Below are 15,774 nucleotides of genomic sequence, written 5' to 3'. Positions count from 1 at the left end.
CTCGTCTGTAGCAAGCGTTTGTAGCGATTCACAGTTTTCGTATATTCTTGTCTTCTTCTTTTCCAAACGAAGAATCATTTCGTTAGATAATCTAAGGATGCGTTTGATTCGGAAACAAGATGGGATGGGACGATCCCTTTTAGCATTTGGTTCAAGTGGGACGGGACGGTCCCGTATATTGGTTGAAGGAGTTGAGGTGGATGGTATGGACGATATTTTTGGTACCGTTAACTACACTATTTTGTCATTTAAGATCCCACGTGTCATCCTATCTACATTTTTTCAGCCTTATCTTCTTCCCGGAGACACAGCTCACCACCGCATCTCGTCGACCTACTGGCCTGCCGCTTGCCCATGGCTCCCATGCCGGAGCCCATCCTTGCAGCCGCAGGTGGCCGCTCGCGCCCGTGGCCGCTGGGCCCCCCAAGCTCGCCTTGCGGCTCATCCCCTTCGCGTGGCCGCCTGTGCTCTCACGGCCGCCCCTGCTCGTTCGTCACCACCGGGGGGCCAAAGCTTGCGCCGTGGCTCATCCCCTCCGGCAAATGCCCATGCTCGTCGCCACGTGGAGCTCGCCCTCCACCTTCCCTCCTGACGCCGCGCCCGGAGCTTGCCGCCACTCGATTCCTGCTGGCCCGAGCTCTTGCTCATTGGCTCCGGCTGCATCCGCGTGGACGAGGAACTAGGAAGACGTTGACGGAGAAGTCAACGGTGTTGACTAGGGATGAGCCCAGTGGACGGGGTCACCCCGCATCCGAGGGGAATATAATATCCTCTACGTGGGATGATTCCGTCCCGTGTGTCCCTCAACCAAAGATCGCCCGTCTCGTTACATTCTGTCCTAGAACCAAACGTATCCTAAGTATTTTGAAGCCTTCTCTTCCACCTCCCAACTATAAAACAACATCGTGGTCTTATGATAGAATCGAACATCACCTCCCTGGAAGACACCAGCACATCATCACCACCCTCTGAACCTGAACCTGAATGAATCCAACTTTGCCTCCTCCTTTTGCTACATTACCCAACTACAATCTTCCACTACCGATGTCGCCCCAAACTTCTTTTAATATAGAAAAAACTCATCTCTCCTCAAAGAAATGTTGAAACCCTAATACCCAAACCAAAATATATGGACTTGAACATCACCTGAGCTTTCCTCCAATTTTAACTTTTCAAGTAGCTGATATTTAGAAGCTGAGAGTAGCTATGTATAAAATTACGTTTACGTAGTTTGAGTTAACTATAGCCTTTCAATGGTGCAGTGGAATCAAACACAAATTAATCAAATCCCACCACATACTAACCTCCGTTTCTAAATACTCGGCGATTACCAAGGTGATCCAAGAAATGACCAAAATACACTTATAAAGTTATATCCAATGTTTGTGGAACATTCTTATAGCATTGAATGAGGGGCAAACTAGGAAACTATGTTTCAAGAAATGTGAATGCTAAGGGGGTGTTTGGGAGGAGGGGGCTAAACTTTAGCCCTGTTACATCGGATGTTTGGATATTAATTAGGAGGACTAAACATAAGCTAATTACAAAACTAATTGCAGAACCTCTAGGCTAAATCGCGAGGCGAATCTATTAAGCCTAATTAATCCATCATTAGTGAATGGTTACTGTAGCACCACATTGTCAAATCATGAACTAATTAGGCTTAGGGGGTGTTTGGATCCTGAAGCTAAAATTTAGTCCGTGTCGCATCGGATATTCGGATGCTAATTAGGAGGACTAAACATGAACTAATTACAAAACTAATTGCGGAACGCCGAGGCTAAATCGCGAGACGAATCTATTAAGCCTAATTAATCCATCATTAGCGAATGTTTACTGTAGCACCATATTGTCAAATCATGCACTAATTAGGCTTAATGGATTCATCTCGCGATTTAGCTTAGGGGTTGTGAAATTGGTTTTGTAATTAGCCTATATTTAATACTCCTAATTAGTGTCCAAACATTCGATGTGACAGGAGCTAAAGTTTAGCCTGGGGATCCAAACACCCCCTTAATAGATTCGTCTCGCGATTTAGCCTAGGGGTTGTGTAATTAGTTTTATAATTAGTCTAAGTTTAATACTCCTAATTAGTGTCCAAACATTCGATGTGACAGAGGCTAAAAATTTAACCCCCACCTCCTAAACACCCCAAGTAAAGTGATCAAAATTATCAAGTATTTGGAAACGGAGGTTGTTACTGAAATTTTCGAAGCATGCAATTCAAATTTCAAATTAATAAACGAAAAAGCAGACCCCTCGTGGCATGCTCGTACACGGCTCGACGCCTCCACGCTTGCGGTCTCCTCCCTGGTCATTTCCACGCTTCCTCCTCCGCGGCCACCTCCACGCTTACGGCCTCCTTCGCGGCACGGCTCTTCTATAAGTACCCCAAATCCCACGCCATTTCCCACCCTTCCTCCGTCCTCTCTCCCCCACTCCCTCCACCCAAGCGCACACGCGCGCCGCGAGCGCAACGCAGACCCGGCGAGATGGTGAGCTCTCAACCCATTCCGTGCTTCGCATCCTGCGCTTGTAGGCTTGTGTGCGCTCTGACCTCTGATCGTGGTTGTGCCTCTTCAGGTGGTGCCTCGGAAGACGAAGGAGGCGGAGATCACGGAGCAGGACTCGCTTGTCCTCGTAAGTCTCCTCCCCACTTCCTTGCCCTTCTCCGCTTCGATTCCGTGCGGTTCGAGTGGGTTCGGGCGGCTCCCGCCGGTCGAATCGTTGTTGTTGGATCGATAGATATGTGACAGGCGTTTGCACGAGGGTTTCATCGTGGGCTTGTTGGTTCAAATTGGGGTCGATTTGAGGATCGCCGTGCTCGTGTATCGAGTTGGTTTGGATTCGTCGGTTTTTGGTGGATTTGGTTTAACTTTACCAGTTTCATGAGCGGGTTGTAGCGTTCCTGGTGCTTAGCAGTGGGGTTTTGGGGTCTCTGGTCTCTGCTAGTTACTGCTTCCATTGCTTCTAATTCAGTCGGTTCCAAGCGCGCGTCGGTAGCTTTAGATCGCTTAAATTGCGTTGGGTTCTTGTTATCCGCGAATCACTCTCCAACGTGCGGATAAGTTTGGCTATTCAGATATATTCATAGATTGCTTGGTTAGTACACCGTACACATGAATTTGATAGATGTTTCTCCCGCTGCTTGCTTGTTCGAATTGCTTCACTGATCTGGAAGCATCGCTCTGGGGAGGATTCTCTACTAGGTTCGCGCTGGATAAGATCTAAAGCTAGTGCCGAACTATCCTTGTCTGTGGTCTGATTTCTGCGGTTTAAAACCGCCAGAATTGACGCAGTGGTGTTATTTTTGTACTTTCTGGTTGATTTCGGCGATTCTCAACACTAGGAGCTAGTAAATCGTCTGAGAGTCTGTTGTTGGGAAGTACGTATTGTTGATTTGCGTTTAGATTTCATCAGGCCGCAATGCATATACGTGCGTACCTATCAGATTGATTTGCATACATGGTTTCTCGTTGTTTTTTTTTGTTGAGAAATTAGTACTTGTGTGGCTCCAAATTATTCATTAAGAGCCTCAAAAAATTGCCAGTCAATTGAATACACCTCAGGTTGGGTTGATTTAGCTTTCTGTTGGGCTTAATTTCTGTGATTTTCTGTGGTTAGTAGCCTGCACCCCTTACTGCTGCTTGTGTGTGGAATGGCCATACTTTTATGTCCAAGTATACCTTAAATAGCAACTAAGATTTTATTTGCATAGATTTCAACATTACCAGTGCCCGTATTTCTAGCAGTACATATTTTAATTTCTACTTTGGACAAAAATCAAGCAGTACATATTTCTGTGTGGATCGAAACTATTCTTCCACAATTTCTAATTGGTTGCTGCATTGTGCCATTCTTCGGAGTCTAAATTTTATGGTGGACCTGTAGGAATCATATGAGCTTATCAAGCCTTTCCTAGCTTGCTCTAGTAACATCAACTTCATTGTATCACAATAAAGTATATGGTTTTGGCAATCAGACTGTGGCTGAGATGCAGAACAATTGCGGTATTAGTAATTCCCTATAGTTTGATGATGATTGGTCTGTTATAGAAGTTTTGCTGCCTTATTTACTTGAAGATACCGTGTGGTTTATTTCCAATTAGATTACTGTTGTTTGTGCTCTCCTAGACTCTTTTTGTATATGCAATCAGTTGCATTTTGCATGGAATGTTTTCCTTTATATTGCCGGATCTCATTTTTGTGTGATGCTATTGGTTGCCGTTGCATAATGCTCTGAATAATTGAAACATCATTTATAGTACACGAATCAGTGCATTAAATCACATATATGTTCTTGAAATTTTGTAATAGTATTAGGAATAGAAATAGAGTAGAGATTTAGGAACAGGAAGAAGGGCCACCATATATCATAATGCTATGTCTGTATTACTTGGTGATCCCAGAGTGTTTGTTCGCTAACCAGAGCACAATGTCTTTAGTGTTTGTCATAGTTATGTATAGCTTTCTTATTCTTCTGGAAGTATACAGCCCTTCAGATAGTATATTTCCTAAGCTTTCTAGGACATTACAGTTTACAGCACACAACTTACTCCATAGCATCTTTAAATTGTTTTACTTTTGTGCACATGCACCATGGCAAAGGGTGCTGGAAACAAGATGCATCCTGTCCACCCTGCGGACAAGTGCAAGGGCCCCATCCAGCCAGTCGGCAAGGGCGCCAGTGACGAGAAGCACCCTGTCCGCACCATTGACAAGGGCAAGGGCCCTGCCTGGCCTGTCAACATTGGCGCCAATGGAAATCAAGGTCAGCATCCTTAATCTTTTCTCGAACACGTGAACACCCTCCATGTAGATAGATGGTTTCTACTTGTTCCTAATTCCGTTTGAAGTGTTTGAGCTCCTGTAATAAGGACAAAAGTTAAGGGAGATAGAGAATTGAATTGAGTCAGTGGCTTTCTAAATACAAATATATGATTTATTTCAATGAGTCTTGCTGTTTGATGTGTTTAGTAGGAGCAAGAGTATCTTCTATGTCCTTTTCGCCACTGCTTTAGTATTAAATGTTTCTAAAGGCAAAATCAGCTATGGCATCATGATAATGAATCAATGATTGCAGTGGTTCAATTTGTACTGATATTGATGCATTCTTTCTTAGCTGAGCATGTCTTGCCGGATTTGCAAATGCACCCTTTTGGGGGGAACATGGACAAAGTTTGCATTGTACCTGGTAGACTTTACCAGAAGCTCCAGCCCCACCAGCAAGAGGGGTTGCACTGGCTTTGGAGAATCTATTGCCAGCATTCTGGAGGTATTGTTGCGGATGATATGGGGATGGGAAAAACACTGCAGGTACATCTTATTTTATAATTTGCATATCATATTAGCTAAGATCGATTTACGTTGCTGTTATATTTCCATTTCCTCTAAATAATTGCCCCTTTTCTCAATTACTCCCTCCATCCCAAATTACTATTCGTTTTGGCTTTTCTAGGTACATCATTTTTGCTATGTATCTAGACATAAGTATATATCTAGGTGCATGCCAAAAGGTGTGTATCTAGAAAAGCTAAAACGAATAGTAATTTGGGACGAATGAAGTATATCACATGTCAATTGACATCTGACACACCTTTGCAATGTATTTTATTGGATTTCTTCAGTATTTCAACTGGTCAGTTGAATGGATCACAAAATACTTTATCTGCTTTGGGATGCTGTATTATTTATATTTTCCAATGATCTTGTGAGCTCTTTTTAAGATGATGGTTTCAAATCACTGAGCCATTGTGTTTGTAACACATTTATTTGTTTTCCTCACTTCAGACTGTAGCATTCCTATCCGGTCTTCTGCATTCCGATATAATTCGCAGGGCTATGATTATTGTTCCAGTAAGTGTCCTTGCCTCATGGTCAGAGGAGCTTACAAATGCAGGGCTAGCCAAACATTTTCACATCTATCATGGTTCTGGTGAAAGAGGCCTGCAAATTGTGAACGAGGTTATATTTCATTTCATTTCGAGATATTCTTAATTCTGTGTTTATCTGCGACTGCCTTTTAACATGTTTTCTTCTTTTCAGAGAGGAGGTATTTTGGTAACAACTTATGAAACTTATGGAAGCAAGTTTAAGGAGCTGACAGCAGTGGATTGGGACTACACAATTCTCGATGAAGCTCACAGAATAAAGAACCTCATGTCCAATGTAAGAAAACAAGTGGATAACATTGAATGCAGGAAAAAACTTCTTTTGACAGGGACTCCATTGCCAAGAAACCTCTTAGTACGTTCCCCCAACCCCCAACACACACCCCACCCTCTTCAACGGCTTACCCTTCTTTTTACTTCTTGCTTCTAACAGGACATATTCTCTCTTATGAAATTCATAAAACCTGATGTCCTGGGTGACCAACACACTTTTCACAAGAAGTATATGAGGCCTGCTGAGCTGGGACAGTATTTGAACTCTACAGAAAGAAATAAGAAACGATTTATAAAAGCTCTTGCAGTAAATTTTGCACAAATTTTTTCTTGCATGCTACAGTCATTAGTTCATACCAACTAACCAAGTTAACTGTGGCCTTGTTCTTGTACAGAGTGGCAGAAAAGAAATTTCTCCCTATATTCTCAGAAGAACAAAATCAGTCCTAATAGAAAGTGGGGAGCTACCCTGTAAGAATACTGAGCTTATTGTTTGGTTAAGATTGACAGAGCTTCAGGTATTCTCTATGTTTAGTGGTACTGCAGTTTTATCTACGTAGTTATGCACTGTGCATGCTTACTGCAGCTTTCTTATCTTTATTATGCGTCTATAATGACAACTGATGCACTGGCTGAGATTTACTCAAGGTTCTGCAAAATTATTGACCAAGAATCACATGCATGGTATGATGAAGATAAGTCAACAATCACGCAGGGAGTGGTAAGCCTACATGGTAAAGCTTATCAGTTATCTTAGTCATGTGATGAACGTATTTACCATTCTCTATGGTCTTTGAAATAGATCTGTCGACACATATGCAATGGTCAGAGCTACTGTTAGAAGCAATTGATAGAGGCCAGGGGAATTCAGTTAGGAGGTTAGCAAAAAGATTGCTTGAGTCATTCGATCATGAAGTTTGGAAAAAATATAAAAATTCATGCAAGATTTCCTTCATCTTGGATCTTGTGGTACGTAAGTTTTTTTTTGAGCTTTTCCTTTCCTTCGCTATAGGATATTATCTTTCTTTTTGTTTGAAACTCAACCTTTTATTTTGTTGCAGAATGAACTATTTGAGGAAGAGAAGGCTGAGAAAAAAAAGGATCTGGTATTTCCTCTAAACAATTAGTTTGCTTTCTTTCATTGCATCGAAACATAGACTCTTACCTTTTGTTGCAGGGTATGAGGAAAAACAAGAACCTGAAGATACTTATCTTCTCACAATTCATTTCTATGCTCGATAGAATAGAGGTGATAGCTCCATCAGTTCATGACTTTTCTTTTTACATGCTTGTTGAGCATATTTGAAGACAATTTTTGTTCCATGTACTTGATGTGCAAAATTTATTACTTTGTTGTATTGTAAGCAGATAGCACTTAAAGCTATAGGAAAAGAAGGTGATACTATTCGAATTGATGGATCCATGGAGAGGACAGAAAGAGATCAAAAGATTAAGGTTATTCCTTATTTATTTTTGCAAAGAGTACTTATATCCCCTCTTAATTTCTTGTTGTTTACTTACCTTCTCATTGTGCAGAAATTTAGTTCTCAAGTTGAAGATGCTCCTAAAATTTTTTTGCTCAGTGCAAGAGTGGGTGGTGAAGGCCTGAACCTGACTGCAGCAACCAGGGTTATCATCGTTGATCCGTCATGGAACATAAGGTTTATATGTTCACGGAATTGCTAGAAATGTTGCGTCAGTTGATTTTTATTTGGGCAATATTTCTGTCTAGTCCACAATCTTTTTCCCAACAGCTATTCTGCTTGTACAATTCATGCATTTTCCTGCCACAAGAACCTAAGCTTGATAATAATCCATGCGACCATGAACTACTTGACCTCTTTCATTACTAAACCCCTTTCGTGGTCAGTGCAGCACAATTTGCATAATAAAATTCCATTTTAAAGCCACTCTGAGTCTAACAAAATAATTGCCTTGTTCAATGTCACTTACACATTTGTTTACCATAGTGATGACAATCAGATAGCTGACAGGGTCTTTAGAATTGGCCAAAAAGAGGATGTTACCGTATACAGGCTTGTGACCTGCATGACAATTGAAGAAGACATATATAAAACTCAGGTAACATGAGCATCTTCTCTTTTCTATACGTATTTTTGTTGTGTTGACGTCCTTTTCATATTGCTATTTAGATACTAAAAGGTAATTTGGCCAGAGCAATATTGGAAGGAAAGGTTTGTTCACCTTTAGTTGAACTCGAGGTAATTCGAGCAAACGTTCCTATCTGTCAGAAGTTCCTTTCGAAGCTGTACTTAACATACTCGTAGTAACACTGAACTTATCATTTTTTCGCAAATTGGCGGAATTCGTGCCCACTTGGCATTTCACGAGTTATGAAAGTGCAAGAAAGGATACTAAATCTCGTTTAAAAAAATGCAGGACCGGAAATTTATTAGACTTCCAGAGTGTGGTTTTAATTCTTCAAAAACACAGCAGCTGCTGGAAACTCTGATGGGAGATATACTTGAAATGTAATGTTTCTCTCCTATCATATTAAGATGATGTGTTATGTTCCCGGTAAATGCATAAAAGTGTCTGCATCAATTGGGTTTATACTTGTATTTTACCATTATGTTGGAAAATTTACCAGGAGAAGTAGACACCAAAGGTTTTTGCAGAAACATCATCTTGTTGCCGGATTGACAAACCAGGAAGTTATTTCTTCCCATGAGGAAATATCACTTATTGATTTACCCCTGGGTGAAAGGTTACATGTTTTTATCATTAACTTAAACTTCCATATTTATGAATTTTTTTAGATGCATGATCTGCTATGAATCTGTGCAGTAGTGATGAGGAGGCCAGTTCCTCAGAGGAAAGACATGCTACAAAGGCTAGCAAAGGTGCTAAAAGCTATAAACAGTAACGACAAAATGTAATAATTTTTTATCTTTGTAATTATGCACACATAATTGTTTATTTTCCTCTGATTTAAAGAGATCCATTATGCTTAGGTACGTTCCTTGAATGAGAAACCCAAAAGCTGTCATCATTCCAAGAAGCCAGATGATGCATCATTAGAACATGAAGAAGATTCACTTACCACTACTTCTCGGAGAATTTATATTCCTGCAAATAAGGTGTTCTAGCTCTCCTTTTTATGCTATAGAACTCTTTTCAGCACAACATTGTTGTGTTAATTCTTGATCTTTTTTATGTAAATATGCCAGGTCGGTGCGCTTATTGGCACGGGTGGAAATACAATCGAAAGGATTAAAATAAGATCCTCTGCAATTATTAGAATAAATCCAGATGGGCACTGGAGAGGTAAATTTCCTGACCCCTGCCCGGTTGAAATCCGGGGTACACTCAGGGAGATAACTACGGCTGTGCAACTCATCACGGAAGCCGTTTCCAAGGTATCTATTCAGTTTTGCTGTGTACATTTTATTTGATTTGGATACAACGGTATGGAGGTCACTGTATCATCTTTCACAGGAAAATGAAACATATATTGAAGGTGCAACAGATGGTGGTGTAGAAATTCATTTTTCTGTCCCACAGCACATGGTGAGTCTTAACTCCTAGTTGCTAGTTTGCTAATAAGAAAAAGTAAGATTGGTACCGTGTCTCTTTTTGTAGTTTGATTTTTGTCTCTTATCTTTTACCAGTCATCTTTAGTCCTCCATCTTCTAATACCAGGCAAGAGTAGTCCTTGTTCGCTGTCCATGGCTCTTTTGCTGATGTGCATAGTTGACTCCGATTGACATGGTAGAGCTGACGTGTTAGGAACTCTCTCTTTTTTCTATATTGTAGCAGAGGACATGGTAGCACATGTGTTTTTTTAGGTAGTATAGAAGTAGATCTGAACCATCCGGTTGTCAAGTCAACGGACAATATTGTGTGCAGTTGCTACTCCTACCCCTGTAGGCTGTAGCCATGACAAACTCCTATCTGTGAGCCATGTCTAGTTGATGGCAAGCTCAATGGAAGGTCTTTTGGTCATTGCCCTTGCTGGTCCTGTATAAGGAGTGCCCTCTTTGAGTATTTATTAGCCATGTTCCATGATTGCAATGAGGTCGCCACTCATTGGATTTATTGGAGTAACAAGTACCTGGGGCTGGTACTGCATGCCAAATTAGCACTTGTGATTCGCAGACTTTTCGCAATTTGCTAAGCAATGTCCAGATGCATCTTATGGCCGTATATCGGGTGCACTGCAACACTGATGGGCAGTGGGATTGCAGTGCAGCAGCTGGACTGGGCCTGCTGGTGTTCCCATTGGGAAAGAGAGAAAAAAACAAAGAAGGCGAAGAGAGAGGGGCATGCACTGATGTCGGATGGTGGGTATGGGCCATGGTGGTTCTGGCTTCTGCTAGGTTTGCAAAACCAGCAGGAAATGAGCACAGGGACTAGAGTTGCCTGGTGTTCCCAGATAAGGGACCAAATGTGACAGGTATCGAAGATGAGGACTCACAGTTAAACTAATTGAAGAGTTGAGAGACCAAACTCGAGCCTTTTTCCTTGCATATTCTAAGATTTTCTTTTGTCATTAGATCGGGCTGATCATTGGGAGCGGTGGCCGAAGAGTGCAAAGCATAGAACATGAGTCTGGTGCTCGTATTAGTGTATGATCAATCCCCCCTCCCCCCCCCCCCCCCCCCCTCCTTCCGTAGATTTAAAGTTCAGGCGTGCTTCCCATAACTGGCCTTAATAAAAAACTTTTTTACAGCATATAAAGCATGAAAGTAAATTCAGGATCCGTGGTACCTTAGAAGAAGTAAACAATGCTAAAGGAATTATGTCAGACATCATTAACAAGGTGCATATTACTTAACATCTATTTCATCAGTTATTAAATGTGGTGCATAGCTTGTTTAGATGTGATTGATTGATATGTTTTGGTTACGTATGTTGCTACAGCATGCTGGCTCTTCGTCCTATGGAGGTGAAGGTAAACGGATTCTGAAACAAGATCACAAGGCTCAGGTTTCAGGCGAGTCAACACATGACAGGCCTCCTGGAAGTTTCTACACAACCAGGGCTACAGGTCAGGCAACGCCTTACAGGTCTCCTGTAAACTTTTACTGTCCCAGGGTTACTGATCAGGCGATGTCTTCACCAGGATTGAGTTCTGGGCGTGGCAGTGGCCACATGTACAGATCTGCCATGCACCACACACTGCGGCCACCACAGGGAATGCCTTCTCCACGTGCGAGGTCCGAGTACTATGGTGAAAGGGGCACTGGGATTGCATTCAGCCCTCCTGGAAACTTTGAGCATCAGTTGGAGGGGCAAAATTATCATCCAAGGATAGGGCCAGAAGACTGCAGAGATCAGATTCAGGATACAGTGCTGTGGCCGGGGGAGGAACCTCCAACCAAGGGTTAGGGGCACACCACTAAGGCACCAACAGAGGCAGCTGCGTTCTGCCACCAAGTTGAGTGTGCAAACGCAGAAGATGGCAACATGGTCCAGATGGGGGCTCAGGAAGGGAATCAAGGTGCCCAGGAAGTTGTCCTTGGGCTGCAGGCTCCTATTCAAGAGGGAGTAGGTCTTGGTCAGAATGTGGCCCAAGAGGGTCATATGTTTGTTAATCTCAATATAAACATGGTCCTCACTCAAGATCAGCAGGTGAACTTCTCCCACCTGCCCAAGAATATCACGGGCAGCATGTCATCGCTCTTACCAGACTGTCTCTCCACTCCCAAGGACTTTAACATGGAAAAGCAAAGGCCTGGGCAGAACCCCAATGTTTATAGACTTTGGGCCCAACACTTCTCTCCTGTTGGATGTCCTGAGCAGGTGACCCAGATACCTTCTGATTGGGCTGCTTTCTTTATCAATATGCTCATGTCTCCAGAACATTTTGATTGGGCTAAGCAGTTTCTGGCCTCCAAGACCTGGGAATTTCTGCTCTCGTGCTCCAACCAGACAGCTTTGATGGCTTTTGCTATTCCTCAGAAATGCCCAAGTTCTACTCCCTTCATCTGCTCGCTCTCTCAGGAAGAGGTGGGAACTTCGACCCCTGAACTCTGTAAGGCAGCTAAACCTGATTTGAAGGAAGCAAGGTCACCTAAAAAAGCCAGAGCTCGTTTGAGCATCAAAGCGGCACCAGAATGTGAATCCTCGGTCAGAAGGAGTGACCGCATCAAAGCTAAGAGCAAAGGTTTTCGCAGATCTTCTTGTCAGGACAACACATGCTTAGCTTGCACTGCTTGCCCACCTACAATCAGCGCTGATGTCATCCAGAGCTTAGGTACAAAGGTGTGTGCGCTCGACAGAACTAAGATTGGCCCGGGAAAGCTGTCCTTCAACTCCGGATCTCAGAAGCCCATAGGGAGGACGACGACCACAAGATTTTCTGAAGCTTACAGCAAGGGGAAGGAGGTCCTGTCAGAAGCTTCGTCCAACAGCTCCAACGGAGTCTAAGGAGATCTGAGGCCGCTATCATGTCTTTTGTCTTATGTTGGCTTATGTGGTTAACTCTTTGGACCTGCTTATCTAGTGACTCTGTGATGAACTCTTTTATGTCGTCCCATAAAACTTGTATGGCCATTCCTCTTTGTGGTCGGTTATCTTTTCTGGAAGTTGCTGGGTTTTATGTGCCTCAGTCGTTTGTTCATCAGCTGTGCCTTTTACCCCCCTTTTGTTTCTTGCCTCTTATGTTTCATGAAGATAGGCATAAAGATTCAGTTAGCTCCCCCCCTGATTTAAATGAATACTAGAAGATCATGGAATATTTTGTCTTGGAATGTGAGGGGCATCAATTCGGTGACTAGATGGAATGCCATTAGAAGTAAAATCGCTGAATCTAAGGCTGATATTATCTGCTTACAAGAAACCAAAAGAGACTCCTTCTCTGAAGCCTATCTGAGGAATTTTTGTTGCACAAAGTTCAATCAGTTTGATTTTGTCCCGTCAATTGGGAATTCAGGTGGCCTATTGGTCTTTTGGAATAATGATAAACTCAGAGGAGAACCTCTCTTTCAGAATAGGTTTGCTCAGTCCATAGAATTTCATTGCAAACTCTCTGGGGACTCCTGGATTATAACAACATCTATGCCCCCTGTACCCCAGATGGAAAAGTCGAATTTTTAAGGTGGTTCAAACGTATTGATATGCCTGAGGAGGAACGTTGGCTCGTTGTGGGTGACTTTAATCTGTTAAGAAGGCCGGAAAATAGAAATAAGCCAGGGGGTAATCTTCAAGATATGTTTCTCTTCAATGATGCCATCAGCCGTTTAAGCCTAAATGAAATTCAGTTAAAAGGGGGAAAATACACCTGGACCAACAAACAAGTCAGTCCCCTCCTGGAGAGATTAGACTGGTTTTTCTCTTTCTCATCCTGGATATCCAAATACCCCAACACTTGTGCCTCTGTCCTTTCTAGAGATTCATCGGATCATAATCCCTGTGTTATTTCAGCTTCAACCCACATTCCAGCACCTCAGCTGTTCAGGTTTGAAAACTATTGGCTACATCACGAGCAATTCCCAGTACTTTTGCAAAGGGGTTGGAACTATGACCCACCTTATAGTGACAAGGCTAGGATCATTGGAGCTAAATTCAAGAATCTACGAAAGGAGCTGAGAGCTTGGAAATCAAATCTGCAGAGTTTAGCCAAAACTATTCAAAACACAAAGGATGTGCTTTTCTTCCTTGATGTCATGGAAGAATTCAGGGATCTAACTCTGGAGGAGTGGAATTTCAGGGATGTAATCTCTTCACATCTGACCTCTCTTTTACAACAACAGAAGATTTATTGGAAGCAGAGAAGCTCCATCAATTGGGTTAAACTGGGAGATGAAAGCACTCACTTCTTCCATGCAAGGGCCTCTATCAGAAACAAACTCAATCATATCACCTGTCTGCAAGACCAATCCGGCCAGCAATTTAAGGATCATCACGTCAAAGCTACCTTGCTGTGGGAAGCCTTCAGAGACAGGATGGGCAGGAGCAATTTCACCCATATGTATTTTGACCTCCAATCCCTTCTAATCCCCTCAAATCACCTGGAGCGGTTGGAATCACCCTTTTCAAGACAGGAAATCGATAATGTTATTAAGGATTTACCTGCTAACAAATCCCCTAGTCCAGATGGTTTTAATGGTGAGTTTATAAAGAAATGCTGGCATCTGATAGCCCCTGAATTCTACTCCCTTTGTGATGCTTTCTATGATGGAGAAGTATGTGTAAGGAGTATCAACTCTTCATATAGTACTCTTATCCCGAAAAAGGACTGTCCTCTGGAGGTGGGGGACTTCAGGCCTATTTCTCTCCTTAACTCATCAATCAAGCTTATCACAAAAATTCTAGCTGAGAGACTTCAGAAGGTCATACCAGAACTAGTTCATAAAAATCAATATGGTTTCATTAGGACCAGAAGCATCCAGGACTGCTTGGCATGGGCTTTTGAGTTCCTACACATCTGTAAAGCCTCTAGGAAGGACTTGGTCATTCTTAAACTGGATTTTGAAAAGGCCTTTGACAAAATTGAACATCGGGCAATACTGGAAATCCTAAAGCATAAGGGCTTTGGAAACAGATGGATCAAATGGATTGAAAGCATTCTTACCTCAGGAACCTCCTCGGTAATTCTGAATGGGGTCCCGGGGAAAGTTTTTCACTGCAAGAGGGGAGTCAGGCAGGGTGATCCTCTTTCGCCACTTCTCTTTGTGTTAGCGGCAGACCACTTACAGTCCATCCTAAATAGAGCCAAAGAGGAAGGCAGAATTCGTTTGCCCATTGAAAATGGAGCGGGCACAGATTTCCCTGTCATTCAATATGCAGATGACACTCTGTTAATCATGGAAGCAGATCAAAGTCAACTTCTACACTTAAAATCCATCCTAGACATGTTTGCTGAATCTACTGGATTGAAGGTCAACTTTGCCAAAACAGTTATGGTTCCTATAAACACAAGTCCAGAAACCCTGCAGGTTCTAGCCAACGTGCTCAATTGTCAAGCTGGTTCCCTCCCCTTTACTTATCTTGGCTTACCCCTGGGAATGACCAAACCAAAATTTGAAGACTTCCTCCCAGTTATTAAGAAGGTCGAAAGAAAGTTGGGTGGTATTTCTTCTATGTTATCCCAAGGTGGAAAACTACATCTTGTCAATTCGGTTTTAACATCAATAGTAATGTTTCATATGGCCACCTTTAAACTTCCAAAAGGGGTTATTGCACAGATTGATAAATTCAGAAAGCATTGTCTCTGGAGAGGTTCAGACTTGACATCTAGGAAACCATCTAAAGCGGCTTGGCCTCTGGTGTGTCTGCCCAAGAAACAAGGGGGATTGGGGGTCATCAACCTCCAGAATCAAAATGAAGCTCTTCTGCTCAAATTCCTGCACAAATTTTACTCCCAAGAGGACACTCCCTGGGTACACCTTCTATGGGAAAGCTATTATCAGCACGGTAATCTCCCTGGAGGACGTAGGAAAGGTTCCTTCTGGTGGCGAGACATAGTGAAACTCATCGCTTTATACAAGGGGATAGCTTCTGCTAGAGTCTCTGATGGTGGAACAGTCCTGTTCTGGAAAGATACTTGGAACAGCCATCTCCTATCTCGTGATCTTCCACAGCTAGCTTCCTATGCAAAATATGAAAGAATCACGCTCAAGAAGGTCTTGCAAGGCTCTTTGCTG

The 15,774-nt window shown here is 42.6% G+C and overlaps 2 protein-coding genes across 8 annotated transcripts; both read left to right on the top strand.

Annotated features, from left to right (window-relative positions):
• The first annotated feature begins 2,345 nt into the window (after positions 1-2,345).
• Positions 2,346-6,748, top strand: LOC101785959 (protein CHROMATIN REMODELING 24-like). The gene is made up of 8 exons (XM_012845869.2): positions 2,346-2,495; positions 2,584-2,640; positions 4,608-4,770; positions 5,122-5,315; positions 5,790-5,963; positions 6,045-6,245; positions 6,324-6,470; positions 6,559-6,748. The coding sequence occupies exons 1-8, from the start codon at positions 2,493-2,495 to the stop codon at positions 6,721-6,723; spliced, it is 1,104 nt and encodes a 367-aa protein (XP_012701323.2). The 5' UTR covers positions 2,346-2,492; the 3' UTR covers positions 6,724-6,748.
• LOC101786606 (protein CHROMATIN REMODELING 24) lies at positions 6,632-12,859 on the top strand. 7 transcript variants are annotated; one of them, XM_004968345.3, is made up of 19 exons: positions 6,632-6,681; positions 6,812-6,884; positions 6,966-7,132; positions 7,225-7,269; positions 7,341-7,412; positions 7,532-7,618; positions 7,700-7,824; positions 8,134-8,245; positions 8,317-8,385; positions 8,564-8,655; positions 8,775-8,891; positions 8,972-9,059; positions 9,139-9,264; positions 9,355-9,543; positions 9,623-9,694; positions 10,681-10,752; positions 10,857-10,946; positions 11,048-11,174; positions 11,250-12,859. In XM_004968345.3, exons 3-12 carry the CDS (start codon positions 6,980-6,982, stop codon positions 9,048-9,050), a joined length of 951 nt encoding a protein of 316 aa, XP_004968402.1. In that variant the 5' UTR covers positions 6,632-6,681; positions 6,812-6,884; positions 6,966-6,979; the 3' UTR covers positions 9,051-9,059; positions 9,139-9,264; positions 9,355-9,543; positions 9,623-9,694; positions 10,681-10,752; positions 10,857-10,946; positions 11,048-11,174; positions 11,250-12,859. The 7 variants fall into 7 exon arrangements, with proteins under 7 accessions (XP_004968402.1, XP_022682099.1, XP_022682098.1 ...); XM_022826364.1 differs by lacking the exon at positions 6,632-6,681 and having other exon boundaries at positions 6,747-6,884; positions 8,158-8,245; XM_022826363.1 differs by lacking the exon at positions 6,632-6,681 and having other exon boundaries at positions 6,747-6,884; positions 8,975-9,059.
• The last annotated feature ends 2,915 nt before the right edge of the window (positions 12,860-15,774 follow it).

The sequence above is a fragment of the Setaria italica genome, chromosome V (assembly GCF_000263155.2).
Source record: "Setaria italica strain Yugu1 chromosome V, Setaria_italica_v2.0, whole genome shotgun sequence".
NCBI lineage: Eukaryota > Viridiplantae > Streptophyta > Magnoliopsida > Poales > Poaceae > Setaria > Setaria italica.
The sequence above is the reverse complement of the archived record's forward strand: the minus strand, read 5'-3'. Positions and strand labels throughout refer to the sequence as shown.